This window comes from Mucor velutinosus, assembly GCF_035048745.1.
Source record: "Mucor velutinosus strain NIH1002 chromosome Unknown tig00001540, whole genome shotgun sequence".
NCBI lineage: Eukaryota > Fungi > Mucoromycota > Mucoromycetes > Mucorales > Mucoraceae > Mucor > Mucor velutinosus.
The window spans coordinates 691,144-703,571 of NW_027041893.1; the positions used below are offsets into that span (position 1 = coordinate 691,144).

Sequence of the window (12,428 nt, forward strand, 5' to 3'; positions counted from 1 at the left end):
TTTACTCAATTGGACCGTATTTAATATGTTGTAGATAAAGTTTTATAGAATGGCATAAAACAACAATCTTTTGTCAAGTACAGACAGACTTTGTGTGTAATCTTTTAATTTAGTATAAATATCAAAACAACTTGCAGAATAATAAGATCTCAATTCTATTTTTTTGTATACATTTGTCTAAGGCTACTCAAAAACAATATCTATACACACTACAATAGCTAAAATTGAAAAATAAAATCGCTAAAGCGATGACGATGGGACTCGAACCCACAACCTTCAGATTCGAAGTCTGATGCGTTATCCATTACGCTACGTCACCCGCTTGTTCAAATTAAAAAAAAGCTATATAAATATAGATAAGACCAAAACTGTTGAACAAAATTCTACAACAGATTTATCTCGATTTGAGAATATTTCGAGCTTCTATAACTGATCGAACTACGTCTATTACTACTAGAAATGCGTCTTTTAGTATAAGAAGATATTTTGAAGTTTTGTGTTGGGTCTATCCGAGGTGTTATGCTTTCTTCCTACTGAACTCCTAAGTGAAATTTCGGAAAAAAAACAAACGTATATACAAGTTTCTTCCTTATTGCCTATTTATTTTATATGAGGTCATACCAAAATTCATAATCTTAATGTTTGTACGGAATAATATGCATATTAGCTATTATTGCCAGTCTGTAAAACGTTTGAAGAATATAAATACGCATCAAAAAATGGTTGTTTCACATTTGAAAGATAATACCCTACAACGACAACTATTAAGAATAGCCTGTTTTTCAAATATTCTGAGAGTTTGCATGTATCAGATCTGTACCAAATTGTCTGTAGCAGTATTTTTTGCATAAATCTAAGAGTTACCTATCTGTAATGAAATAGCCACCCAAACGCAACTTAATTGAAAACCAAAGTTCATCAAATAGCACTCATTCAAATTCATGCTATTTGGATCTATTAATGAAAGCGCTCAAATGTACATCAAAAAAACTATTTAAAAATACTAAAGTAAAGATGCATGCTTATATCGCACATCGTGTGAATGAATCACTCCTGATCACAGTGTATTCAATCACACCCATCATGGTCGTAATAAGTGATGGTATCTTTATCCAAATAGAATCAAATCAATAACAAGCATATTCAAATATGACAACTATGCCCTGCTGCCATAGTTGCACAATATCCCAGATAAAGGATTCCATACTTCAATAACAAACATCACACTTTAAACCATCAAGGTTATTACATCAAATCATGCTATGACGATAGCTCACCCAAGCCCATCAAGGTTACTCAAATCGACCCTTATGGCCAGTGTTCTTGCATTGATTACCACTTTAAATCAAACATCAACAACATTTGCCAGATATCGCAATAGCAGAACCTATTGCTCTCTATCATCACTAATCCTACAAGCTAGTTGCAAATGTATAAATACTCTTCTTTTTTCTTCACTCAATTCCAGGATCTTCAGTTCATTTTATACACAAATAAAATACAGTTGATTTCTATTGTATTTTACTATTGCTGTATTTTTTTTGTGAAATCTATTCAAACCTGATTTCACTGCACAAGCTATGATAATTGAAGTGCATCTCAGCTATCTAAATACTGAGGTTCACCAGATGTGATAGGCATTGTACAAGATAAATTGCTACTTTGGCATTCAGAACTTAGTATACATAGAATAACTCTTGTCTTCATCAATAAATCTTTAGATTTTGTGTCTGATCTTATTCAAATAAGTCTTTTCTTGTTTTTATAATATCGAACATTTTTTATAAGCTGCAAATAATAATTCTTTTATTCTTTGTGCTTAACAAATTCATGCCACAAAGCGTTTTGAGCGTTTGGAATGGCACCACACGCCTTTTCTTGGCCACGCTTTACTTCCTGATTCTTTATCTTTTTTTTTTGGTCATTGCAAATTCATGAAAATCTTCATGTTTTCATGAGTATTAGCAAGGGAAAATTCTAAAGAATCAAACAATTGTGTTTTTCGCCCAAAAAAAGAAGACTTTTCCTATAATACATATTAGATCAAATTGATTGCAAAGATAAAATGCAACATTGAAAACTCTTTCTATAAAACTTGTATATGCGAAATCTTGACATATTCACAGAAAACCAATTTTCCTATTTTTGCGAATTGCTCGTTATTTTCAGTCTAAAACCTATATGGAATCAGCACCATTCGATGCGGATTCTTTAGTCCTCTAAAGATGTCTTAGAAAGTTGGGTTCAACTACGACAGTTCTCATAGTCAAATTTGGCAAAAACGTTTGAAGGATGTGAAATCCAGTCAAGTTTGAACACGAAAATACCACTGCACAAATTCAAATTAAATTGCCGCATTTACCGCTGCTACGGTACAATACTGAGACTAAATCTACATGCGGTGACGTCGGTTATAGCGTGCTCTCTCATTTTTTCATATCCCCGTTTTTTTTCCCCTTTTTGCAAAACGCGTTTAGCATCAAACCATGGTGGTTTTGGAAACCGTTTAATTGATCATAACACTCTAGCTTTCGATAACTCTATCTTGTACTGTTGGAAGAACTTGATACTGCTTCTTTGAAATGGAATATATTAGGTGAAATTCGAAAACGAGCATTGGAAGGCGTAGAATTAACACTGATTGAGTTTGTTTATTAGGTTTTAATAATTTTTTGCTTGTTTGAGTGATCGCTGCTGCCATTACTTCTCGGCCATCTCTGCTGCCTGCTTCTTTTGTTTATCATGTCTGGTGGCTGCTTCTTTGGTCTTGGTCTGGTCTCTGCTGGTATCGTTCGTTCTTTGGTTTCTTTATGGTGCTGGTGTTGCTGCTGTTGCTAATCTGGTCTTTCCTGGTCTGCTATCTTTGGTGCATGCTTGTTCTCTGGTTTGTCTCTGGTCTATCTGTGGCTGTGGTAAGTGGTAAGTATCTTCTTTCTTCTGGTCGCAATGATATAAAACTTCTTTGAACGTTTATATGATTGCTTCCTTTTTCGTGATAACGCATTCATGATGTTTGCCTTGTTGCGCTTTCTTCTTCTTCTTCTTTTTTTTCTTTTGTTGGTAGTATTTCCTCTGTAGCTTTACATGAAACAACATTAGTCATTATGCTGTATTGCAAACTTATAATACCACTGTTGCTTTTGCAGTTGTGCGTGTTTGTGCCATGTTGCTTTACATCCGATTATTACTACCATGCACGTTGCTCATGTATGCAATTTTATTGCAACAACAAGCTGTTTTGAACATCTTTGATGTTGCGTTTGTTATGCTTTTCTTTGACTCACTTCATGTGAGTGTCTCTTTTTGCCTACATACTGCTATACTCGTATAGTATTATATTCTTTTCTTTTATTATTATTATGTTTCTTTGAAGCATACCTTTTTTTACGTTGTGTGGATGTGCCTATCCCTGAAGCTCAACAAGACATTATCCGAGGCTAGGAGGTAGATAGGCCGCCTCCACTTGGTTATCACTACTTACTTTAGTGATGATTGAGAGTCTCAACGCCTGAATCTAAAGCTAGGTGGTGTAAGTAAGGCATGCTCTAGCACCTGGGGGAAATTTGATGATAGCAGCGGCTATATTGCTATATATAGCGGAGCTTAAAATTTTGCCTCACATCAAAACAGGGGGAAACCCTCGCAAATTTTTTTTAGGTCAGCGGAGTTTTCAAGCAATCTGATTGGCTAAGAAGTTGAAGTAACGAAGGTCTGCAACTAGTTGATTTCTTATTGATCTGTCATTTATAACAGGTTTTGTGTTTGTAATAAAAGGGCATCTAAATAGATATAATTTAAGCTCTTCTTTATTTAAAAATATGATTAGATGCAATTGTTTAACCTAACTTCCGTTGCACAACAGTTGCGCGTCAGAAATGTCTGTGTTGTGCAACAACATGGACAAGCTGTAATGAAATAGCCACCCAAACGCAACTTAATTGAAAACCAAAGTTCATCAAATAGCACTCATTCAAATTCATGCTATTTGGATCTATTAATGAAAGCGCTCAAATGTACATCAAAAAAACTATTTAAAAATACTAAAGTAAAGATGCATGCTTATATCGCACATCGTGTGAATGAATCACTCCTGATCACAGTGTATTCAATCACACCCATCATGGTCGTAATAAGTGATGGTATCTTTATCCAAATAGAATCAAATCAATAACAAGCATATTCAAATATGACAACTATGCCCTGCTGCCATAGTTGCACAATATCCCAGATAAAGGATTCCATACTTCAATAACAAACATCACACTTTAAACCATCAAGGTTATTACATCAAATCATGCTATGACGATAGCTCACCCAAGCCCATCAAGGTTACTCAAATCGACCCTTATGGCCAGTGTTCTTGCATTGATTACCACTTTAAATCAAACATCAACAACATTTGCCAGATATCGCAATAGCAGAACCTATTGCTCTCTATCATCACTAATCCTACAAGCTAGTTGTAAATGTATAAATACTCTTCTTTTTTTTTACTCAATTCCAGGATCTTCAGTTCATTTTATACACAAATAAAATACAGTTGATTTCTATTGTATTTTACTATTGCTGTATTTTTTTTGTGAAATCTATTTAAACCTGATTTCACTGCAGCCATATTAATAAATGTTATCCACTTGATTCTCTCTACAATCATCATTATCGCACTTACAACCACAGTAACACAGATATGACAATAGATCAATTCAGATGTAACTGATATCAACAAGGTAAAAATAAGAAGAAAGGATAAGCTGTTTATTTCAAGTGTCTTGTTATGGGCTATTTATATTATATTCAAAATGCTGGAAAGGGTAGAATATGTTTAGATTGGCACTGATATGTATTGTTTGTGGTTGTAAATATCTTTTAGAGGGATGGGATGTTTAGGAGAGTGGTGAAATAAAATAAGAGGAATGTTGAATTGTGGCTAGTCTTGGATTGTAGTGTACTGAAAGTGCATGCTTCTATTGTAGGGTGAGGAGGTGAATCCAAATTGCGAGCTGTCAACAAGTTTCGTCCATCAACTTGACCATGATTACCTTCTCAAACCTATCAATATGAACAAGACTTTCAGTAATCGACATGACTCAAGACTAACCTTCCGTAGCAGGAAATAGCTATATATTTTCTTTATCGTGTCAATACTAAGTATGTAAGATGTCAGCTATGGTGTATCCATCATAATATGAGGGTTTTAAGTACCAGGTGTACGTTCCTTTCATAAATTTGCTCAAAATCATATATTTTATGAGCTACAAACAGGGGATAATCAATTTTTTTTGTTTATCTATAATAACCATACCATCGTATAGAGAATTGAAAAAGAAACAGAAGCTATTAAGTTTGAAGCTCTCGTTCACTTAGTAAAATCTAGCGGTATGGCCCTTTGAAAATCGGTCATTTGGAACATTTTCCGTCATTACTCATCCATATTACCCTCAATAGCCCCACTTTAAACATGCCCTACTCAGTCAAAGTACCCTCTACAACTTTCACTACACATACATCCCACATTCATATAGTAATTTAAAAAGTTTTACTAGCCAGCATCTATTCAAAATGAACTATTTTCTAAAATCTCCCTTTTCTCAACAACCATGCTACCTACGCAGATTTCAATTGCGCCATCGTTTAGAGGACAAAAATCTGGGCTAGAAAGTGGAGCCCAAATTGTTATCGAGATTTAAAATATGGTGTTTGGGCCAATGAGAGACGCTGTACTGTCAATACTGGATTAGATTTCGACCTGTTATTAGACTTGTGATTTCAGGGCTATCCCACTGGAAATTTTGATTCTACATTTACTACCGCTCATGAGAGTTCAGACTATTTGAGTTCAATAGCAACCGATCAAATCAATGTTAATAAGGGATTATGAAAAACACACGAGTAAAGATTTATCTGTATATCGCAAAGCATGTGGAAGAAATGCTCTCTACCTTGGCTGCAGTGTGTTCAACTGTACTTGCGATGGTCGCCCTGTTTGATGCTTCAGTTGTCATAATAAGATCAAGTCAATCACAGTGCATTTGAATCTGGCTATCGCACTCAAGTGCTCTAGTTGTACGGGATTCTGGAGGTAGGTACGACCTCACAAAAAGGATTATCATGCCTTCAAATGCCAAGTTTCCGTTGATTAGGCAATGAGGATGAAGGCTCGTTCAGGTACGTCATGGCTAATTTCATGCTCAATGATTTTGCGCTGATTAATACTTTGACTTAGAAGCTTACAAAATGTGTCTGCAGTGATGGTACCACCGATTACTTTGTATCAAAACGTATGTTGAATGATTTGTATTCGTTTCTTCTTTCTCACTCGACTGTAGAATCTTCAATTAATTTCCAACAACTAATTCTATTGTACTTTGCTTTTTTTAGATAAAACATTAAGCCTGGTTTCGTTGCAAATAGCTTCTCTTATGGCATTGTGTAAAAAATTTCGTTGGTCTGAACAAAAGAGGTTGAGGGTATGTTGTCGAAAGGGTGTGGGAAAGCGATATAATCATCACTGCTTGAAAGAATATAATCATCACGGATGGAAGCTTCAATTGCAACTACCTCGAGCTGTTAATTGAAATCTTCATGAAGGATACTAAATGTTTAAATGCGGTTGAGAACTGCTTAATGTCCTTGCCAAATGTTGATGCATTATGGTGGCGCTGTTTGATGCCTTGGATACATGTATTGTGTTATTATGAAGGCATCTACTCGTCCAAATGCACAACCAAACGTCAAAGATACGAATTTTACATGTAGAACTTATGGCCAGACAACCAGGCACAAACACTCTCCTCTTTTCTTAATGTTTATTTTGCAAGCAAAAGTAAGCAAAGGTTTATCCTATTTCCTAAAGATGCCATCTGCCAAATATCCAATTAGAAACATTTAATTTAAAATATTAAACCGCCAATATAAAAGACGAGACCCGAACAATGTAGCAATCAAACTATCTTTCTTTCTTTTTTTGCTCTTCTACTCTGCAAAACCTTTTTTCCCTTTCTTTTAAAAGTTATTCACAAAAGAAGAAGGGTTTTCACCTCTCAAAAATACAAATTTTTCGGGAAAATAACCGAGAATAATGACCAGTATAAAGCGAACGTCCGTTATTCGAGATGACCTCAGTGTAGGCGCTCGGGTGCTAGTCAATAATGAACTTTCAGGTACCATTCGATATGTTGGAACAACTAGCTTTCAAACAGGCAAATGGGTTGGTGTCGAACTAGATGAACCACTCGGTAAAAACAGCGGCGTAGTTCAAGGCAAACGGTACTTTGATTGTAAGAATAGCCATGGTGTATTCACAAGACCTGCGAATGTCAAGGCGATAAACGAGGCATGCTGCTGTGTTCATCTTAATTTAAATCAAGAAGCTGACCTTTTTATTCTATTTTCAGCCTTCAGCACCATCGACAACGAGAAGGAAATCCATAGTAGCCCCACCTACTGAGAGAAGGAAGTCAATTGCACCTGATACAGCTTCACAACCCAGAAGAAAATCTATTATACCTTCGTCTATCAATACAGCAAATATTGCAGATAGAAGAAAATCTACCTTGACTCCATCAGCCTCGCCATCACCTACTCAAAGAAGAAAATCTATTGTGGCAGATGCATTACCACAAACGAAGAAGAGACCCACCTCGCTTTTACAAAACACTACAACAGCAAGTCGTACTGGTACGATTCCTAGCAGTAAAAGCACAGCTGTCCCGAATAGAAGATCGGTTGTACCTCCCAAACAATCCACGAATGGCACTGCTCCCATCAAGAGAGCTAGATCCAATACACAGACTTCATCACCTGTATCCATATTGAAGACAAGAACGCCCATCACAGCACCCACAACACCAGATACCATGTTGGATGATGAGCAGGATGAAGAGATTAGGCGATTGGAGTTAGAGCAAGCAGAATTTGATAACTTATGTCAAGAAAATACCACTGCAAATTCGGCAATTGTATCAAGCCCAGTTTCTCTTGAAAAGGAACAAGTCGATGATGATGATGAGGAGGAGGAAGCAGACGAGGAAGAAGACAACGAAGAAGCAGCAGATCAGAGGATCATTGAACAGATACAGCAACAGCACCACATTCAGCAGCAAGAGCCTGTGTATGGATCCTTAGCCTCTTCAAGACCTATTAGTAAATCAGATCAGGTATATACAAGACAATTAATTGTTGTGTACCCTCATTAATGCATGCTTAGACTGTTCCCCTGAAGGACTATGAAGAGCTTCGCTTTAAATTAAAAATCTTGGAAACCAAGCGGCATGAAGATAGAGAGCGATTTCGAGAGCATGAAAAGGTGAAGGAGGAAGCAGAGCAATTTCTGACACTTCGAAACAAGCTGCAAGGTATGTACACCGGATTTGGATATAAAAAATGGACACTTACATAGTGTCCCTTTAGATAAAATTGCAGAACTGCAAAAGGATGTGCGAGATACCAAGCGTGAACTTAAGGAGACAATAGCAGACAAAGAGTCTTTTGAAAGCAAATACAATGATTTGCTTGAATCCATGGAGATGCTGACTCTTGACAAGGAAGTGGCAGAGGAGAGAGCAGAAAATCTACAACAAGAGACCAACATGCTGAAAGACAGAATGGAAGAAATCAGCGTAGATCTCGACATTCTAAAGAAAGAAGCGGATATCCTAAACAAACCACCAGAGATACTGTCCACTGAAAATGAAGAGAGAACGCCTTTGGAAGTAATTCAGCTTGAAAGACATAACGAACGATTAAAGGAAGCTTTGCTAAGGTAGGATATAGGCCAGTACACCTTCGCATTAGAGTAAAAACTCATCGCTTTAACAGATTCCGGGATGCCACCGCCGAGCATGAAAATGAACTCAATATCAAGATCAAGACCCTCGAACAAGAAAACTATGAATTAGAAGAAATAAGACTACAATATGAGAAAACTATGGAGAAATTAAGTGATGCCGAAGCGCTCGTGGAAGACCTCAAGATGCAACTCGATGATGCTCTAGGAGCAGAAGATCTTGTAGATCAACTCACGGAAAAGAACTTGAACTTGACAGAAAAGATGGACGAACTTAGTGCTACCGTAGACGATCTGGAGGCATTAAAGGAATTGGCTGACGAGCTAGAGGAAAATCATATGGAAACTGAGAAGCAATTGCAAGCAGAGATTGATCATCGTGATATGCTACTAAGAGAACAGTTGGAGCGTCTGAGAGCCAACGAAGAAACAACTGCTGACTATGAAGCCACTATACAACAATTCAGAGAGCTCGTGGTGCTATTACAAAACGATTTGGAAGAGCTCAAGAGCAAAGAGCAAACAGAGCAATCAGAAAAGAAGGCATTGAGCAGTCAATCACAAGCCATGATGTCCCTCAACTTCCAATTGCAAACGACTGTGATGAAGGCACAAGCCAAGGCCATTGATATTGAACTGAGAAAGTTGGAGGCGTCTCAAGCCAACGAACGACTGAATATGATTCAACCCTATTTACCAGAGTCCTTCTTCAAGACTGAAAATGACCCTATCTCTTGTTTGCTGTTGTTCAAGCGCATGGAGTTTAAGGCAGGTCTTATTGTCAAGCATCTGGACCAAAATTACCCCATCAGCGAAAAGATTATGGACAACGTTACCGAGAACCTAGTTACCATCTGTGAAATGAAGCAAAGAGCAGGCTGGCTGAGCTCTTTAGCTACACGATTCCAAACTTACATCAAGAACTGCGATGTGTCAACTTTCTCTAAAATGGGCAAGGTGTATCACGACTTGATTGGCGTTGAAAGAAGAATGAATGGTATTGTAGAGCTGTTTAGAACAGACCAGGTGAATGAGGTGCACTGCTTGACTGAATTGCAGCGTGTCATTGCTCAGGTGGAACATTTGGCTGAAAACCATTTGCAGCAGCAAGAGAAAAGCAATGCTGATCAGTTCTTTGGCCTTACCAAGGCTTTGGATCTGAACGCAGACCGCATGATTGTCATCTTGACTTACGCTAAACAGTCGCTGGACAACTCAGCAAGAATGGAAGGTATGAGGATTGCGGAAGGCGTGGAACAGATGGATCAAGACTACAACGAGCCTCTTGGACGCCTTATTGCTCAAGCCAAGAACAGCAAGATTATAGCCAAGAAGTTGATGCGCCAGCTAGAAGATATGTTTGAGGAAGCAATGACCTTGAAATCAGAGTATCTGCATAGATTTAGAATGCTGTATGCCATCAGCACAAAACTATGCAAATTCTGCTTTGATTCCTACAAGGACATTACATCCTATATCGACACCAAGAGAGGCAGCCATGAAGAGATTGAGTTATCGCATATTCAGAAGTTGTTGCGTGAGAAGGGGGATGAGATATTTGAGATGGTTGAAAGCTCCATGTGGGAGAATGCATTACGAAATGTCAAGACACTTACAAACGAGCTGGAAACCACCTTTGCCCAAATTGAGCGTGATGACAAGCTGGATAAGAGTAAGTCTTTTATAGGTTGAGAGCAGGACCAATAACTAATTTACTCTTGTTCTAGTTACCACAAATGTCGCTCCCTGGATACAGCGTGCCTCAGACATCAAGGCTGAGGTCGTAGTCAACCATGAATTAGAGCACAAGCTGCAGCAGCATAATGATGAGATCATCAAACTCATCAAGGATGTTCGCATGAAGGATCAGACATTACAAGAATCGGAGGTCAAGATTAGCTTACTCGAGAAGCGCATGGAGGTAGCAAAGAAGGAGATGGAACAAATCAAGTCGTTAGAGGACGATTTAGAGAAATCCATGAATCAGGAACAGATGTATGCAGAAGCCATGGAGAATCTTCAAAATGAGTACGATCAACTAGAGTTGGAGAATAACCAGCTCAAGAAGGAAGCCAACAAACGGGAAGAGAAGAGACAATCCATCTTGCGCAAGGCCAACTTTGATCTGGCAGAGGGAGAGGACTCTGAGCACATGCAAGAGATGGCAGGTGGTTATTATGAAATGGCGGGACACATGGAGACGCTCAAGGCTTCGATTCGTTATCTCAGAGCTGAAAATGCTCAATTGAAGAGCGCAGATTTCTGTAGATCTTTGGATTTGACGCCATCTCCTGCTGTCAGTAAAAATCAACCGAGAAACGAGTTGATCACAGGTATTGCTCGAGAAACTAGAGTGCTGGTGAAGGATATGAGAATAGCAAGTGCCTCTCCTCGTGTGGTTCAACTCGCTGCCCCGACCAATATATCCAAATGGTCCAGCATCAAGAAATCACCTGATTACCAATACCAAACACAACAATCTGTACTATACACACTCAAGCAACGCAGTGTTCAGCTGAGGAGCAAAGTGGATGATCTTCAAATCACAACTGATGCATTGCCGAGCATCAGTTATGAAAAGGTAATTTATTTGTTTACATGTTTATGCTTATTTTACTGTAATACTGACCGATGCATATGCACATTTTATAGAAACGAATGCCACAACAGCAACTTGGTCTTATCAAAATCCCCAGATTACCGTCCATGAACACTACCACCGCCTCAAATCACTGTATCGAAGTTGCAAATGCATCCGATTTCAATCGATTACATAGTGTCTTTATTCAAACATAATACATCTATCATATTTAACCTTGCGTGAGAGTATTGAAAGAAGTAATAAGGAGTGCTACATCCAAATCATCTCTTTGAGGCTACCTGTGTACAATCATCGACGGGCTGTTTTGCTGATGATTGATTGAATTTCTGTAACAATAGAAAACCTGAAAAATCAATCGTAGCTCGCTCTTCTTTTCTTTCTCTATAGCTTCTTTTTTTGCCTCTGCACCTTTTCTTTCGCCATCTGGCAAAAGGAAATTACCAGGAGGAGAAGCGTTGATGCTTTTATGGGAATCGACCGTGCACCAAGCAGCAGTGCAAGAAGAGAAATTGCTGTAAACAGGAAGGATCACTCTTGGCCTGTATCAAAAATTATGCAGCAAGACACTAGAACGCACTGAAAGCCAAGAAGACATGAAGACCTTTATGACTCGATCAGGAAAGAACACTGACAAGCACCGGCACCAATTGAATTTCGGGCGCAAGGTTGAATCTATCAAGGAAAGGGCAAGCAAGAGCTAAACTACACAGAGCAAAAGAATACGTGAACTATCTTTGAAAGATGCTGTTTTTACTAAAGAATACCAGGCAAGCTTTGCCGCCTAAATCAAAACTCTGTCATTCTGGAGTTTGTGCGCAGCAGTTTGTCTCAAAAGAGCTCAAGATAGACGCATTAAACTCTACAACAAAGTTGGCAGGAACAAGATTTGCTCAAGAGAGAGGCAGTTCGTTATTAGAGCGAAAGATTAGTCCATTGTCAGCAAAGCCCAACATGTACTTTGGTTTATAGAGGGATCCTCAACTCAGAAAGCAAAGCCCATCACGCTGATCGGGAATGTTAGTCTCGGCATGGGGTCCACCA

General features: G+C 38.2%; 1 protein-coding gene and 1 non-coding gene across 2 annotated transcripts; one reads left to right on the forward strand and one right to left on the reverse strand.

The window, feature by feature from the left end:
- Positions 1–246: 246 nt before the first annotated feature.
- ATC70_004328 lies at positions 247–319 on the reverse strand. The gene has a single exon. It is a non-coding gene; the product is annotated as a tRNA-Arg (tRNA).
- A 6,759-nt stretch (positions 320–7,078) lies between these two features.
- ATC70_004329 (uncharacterized protein) lies at positions 7,079–11,581 on the forward strand (the record flags this gene model as incomplete). The annotated part of the gene is made up of 7 exons (XM_064823633.1): positions 7,079–7,333; positions 7,395–8,156; positions 8,207–8,354; positions 8,410–8,761; positions 8,818–10,457; positions 10,513–11,366; positions 11,438–11,581. The coding sequence occupies 7 exons, from the start codon at positions 7,079–7,081 to the stop codon at positions 11,579–11,581; spliced, it is 4,155 nt and encodes a 1,384-aa protein (XP_064688458.1).
- Positions 11,582–12,428: the final 847 nt, after the last annotated feature.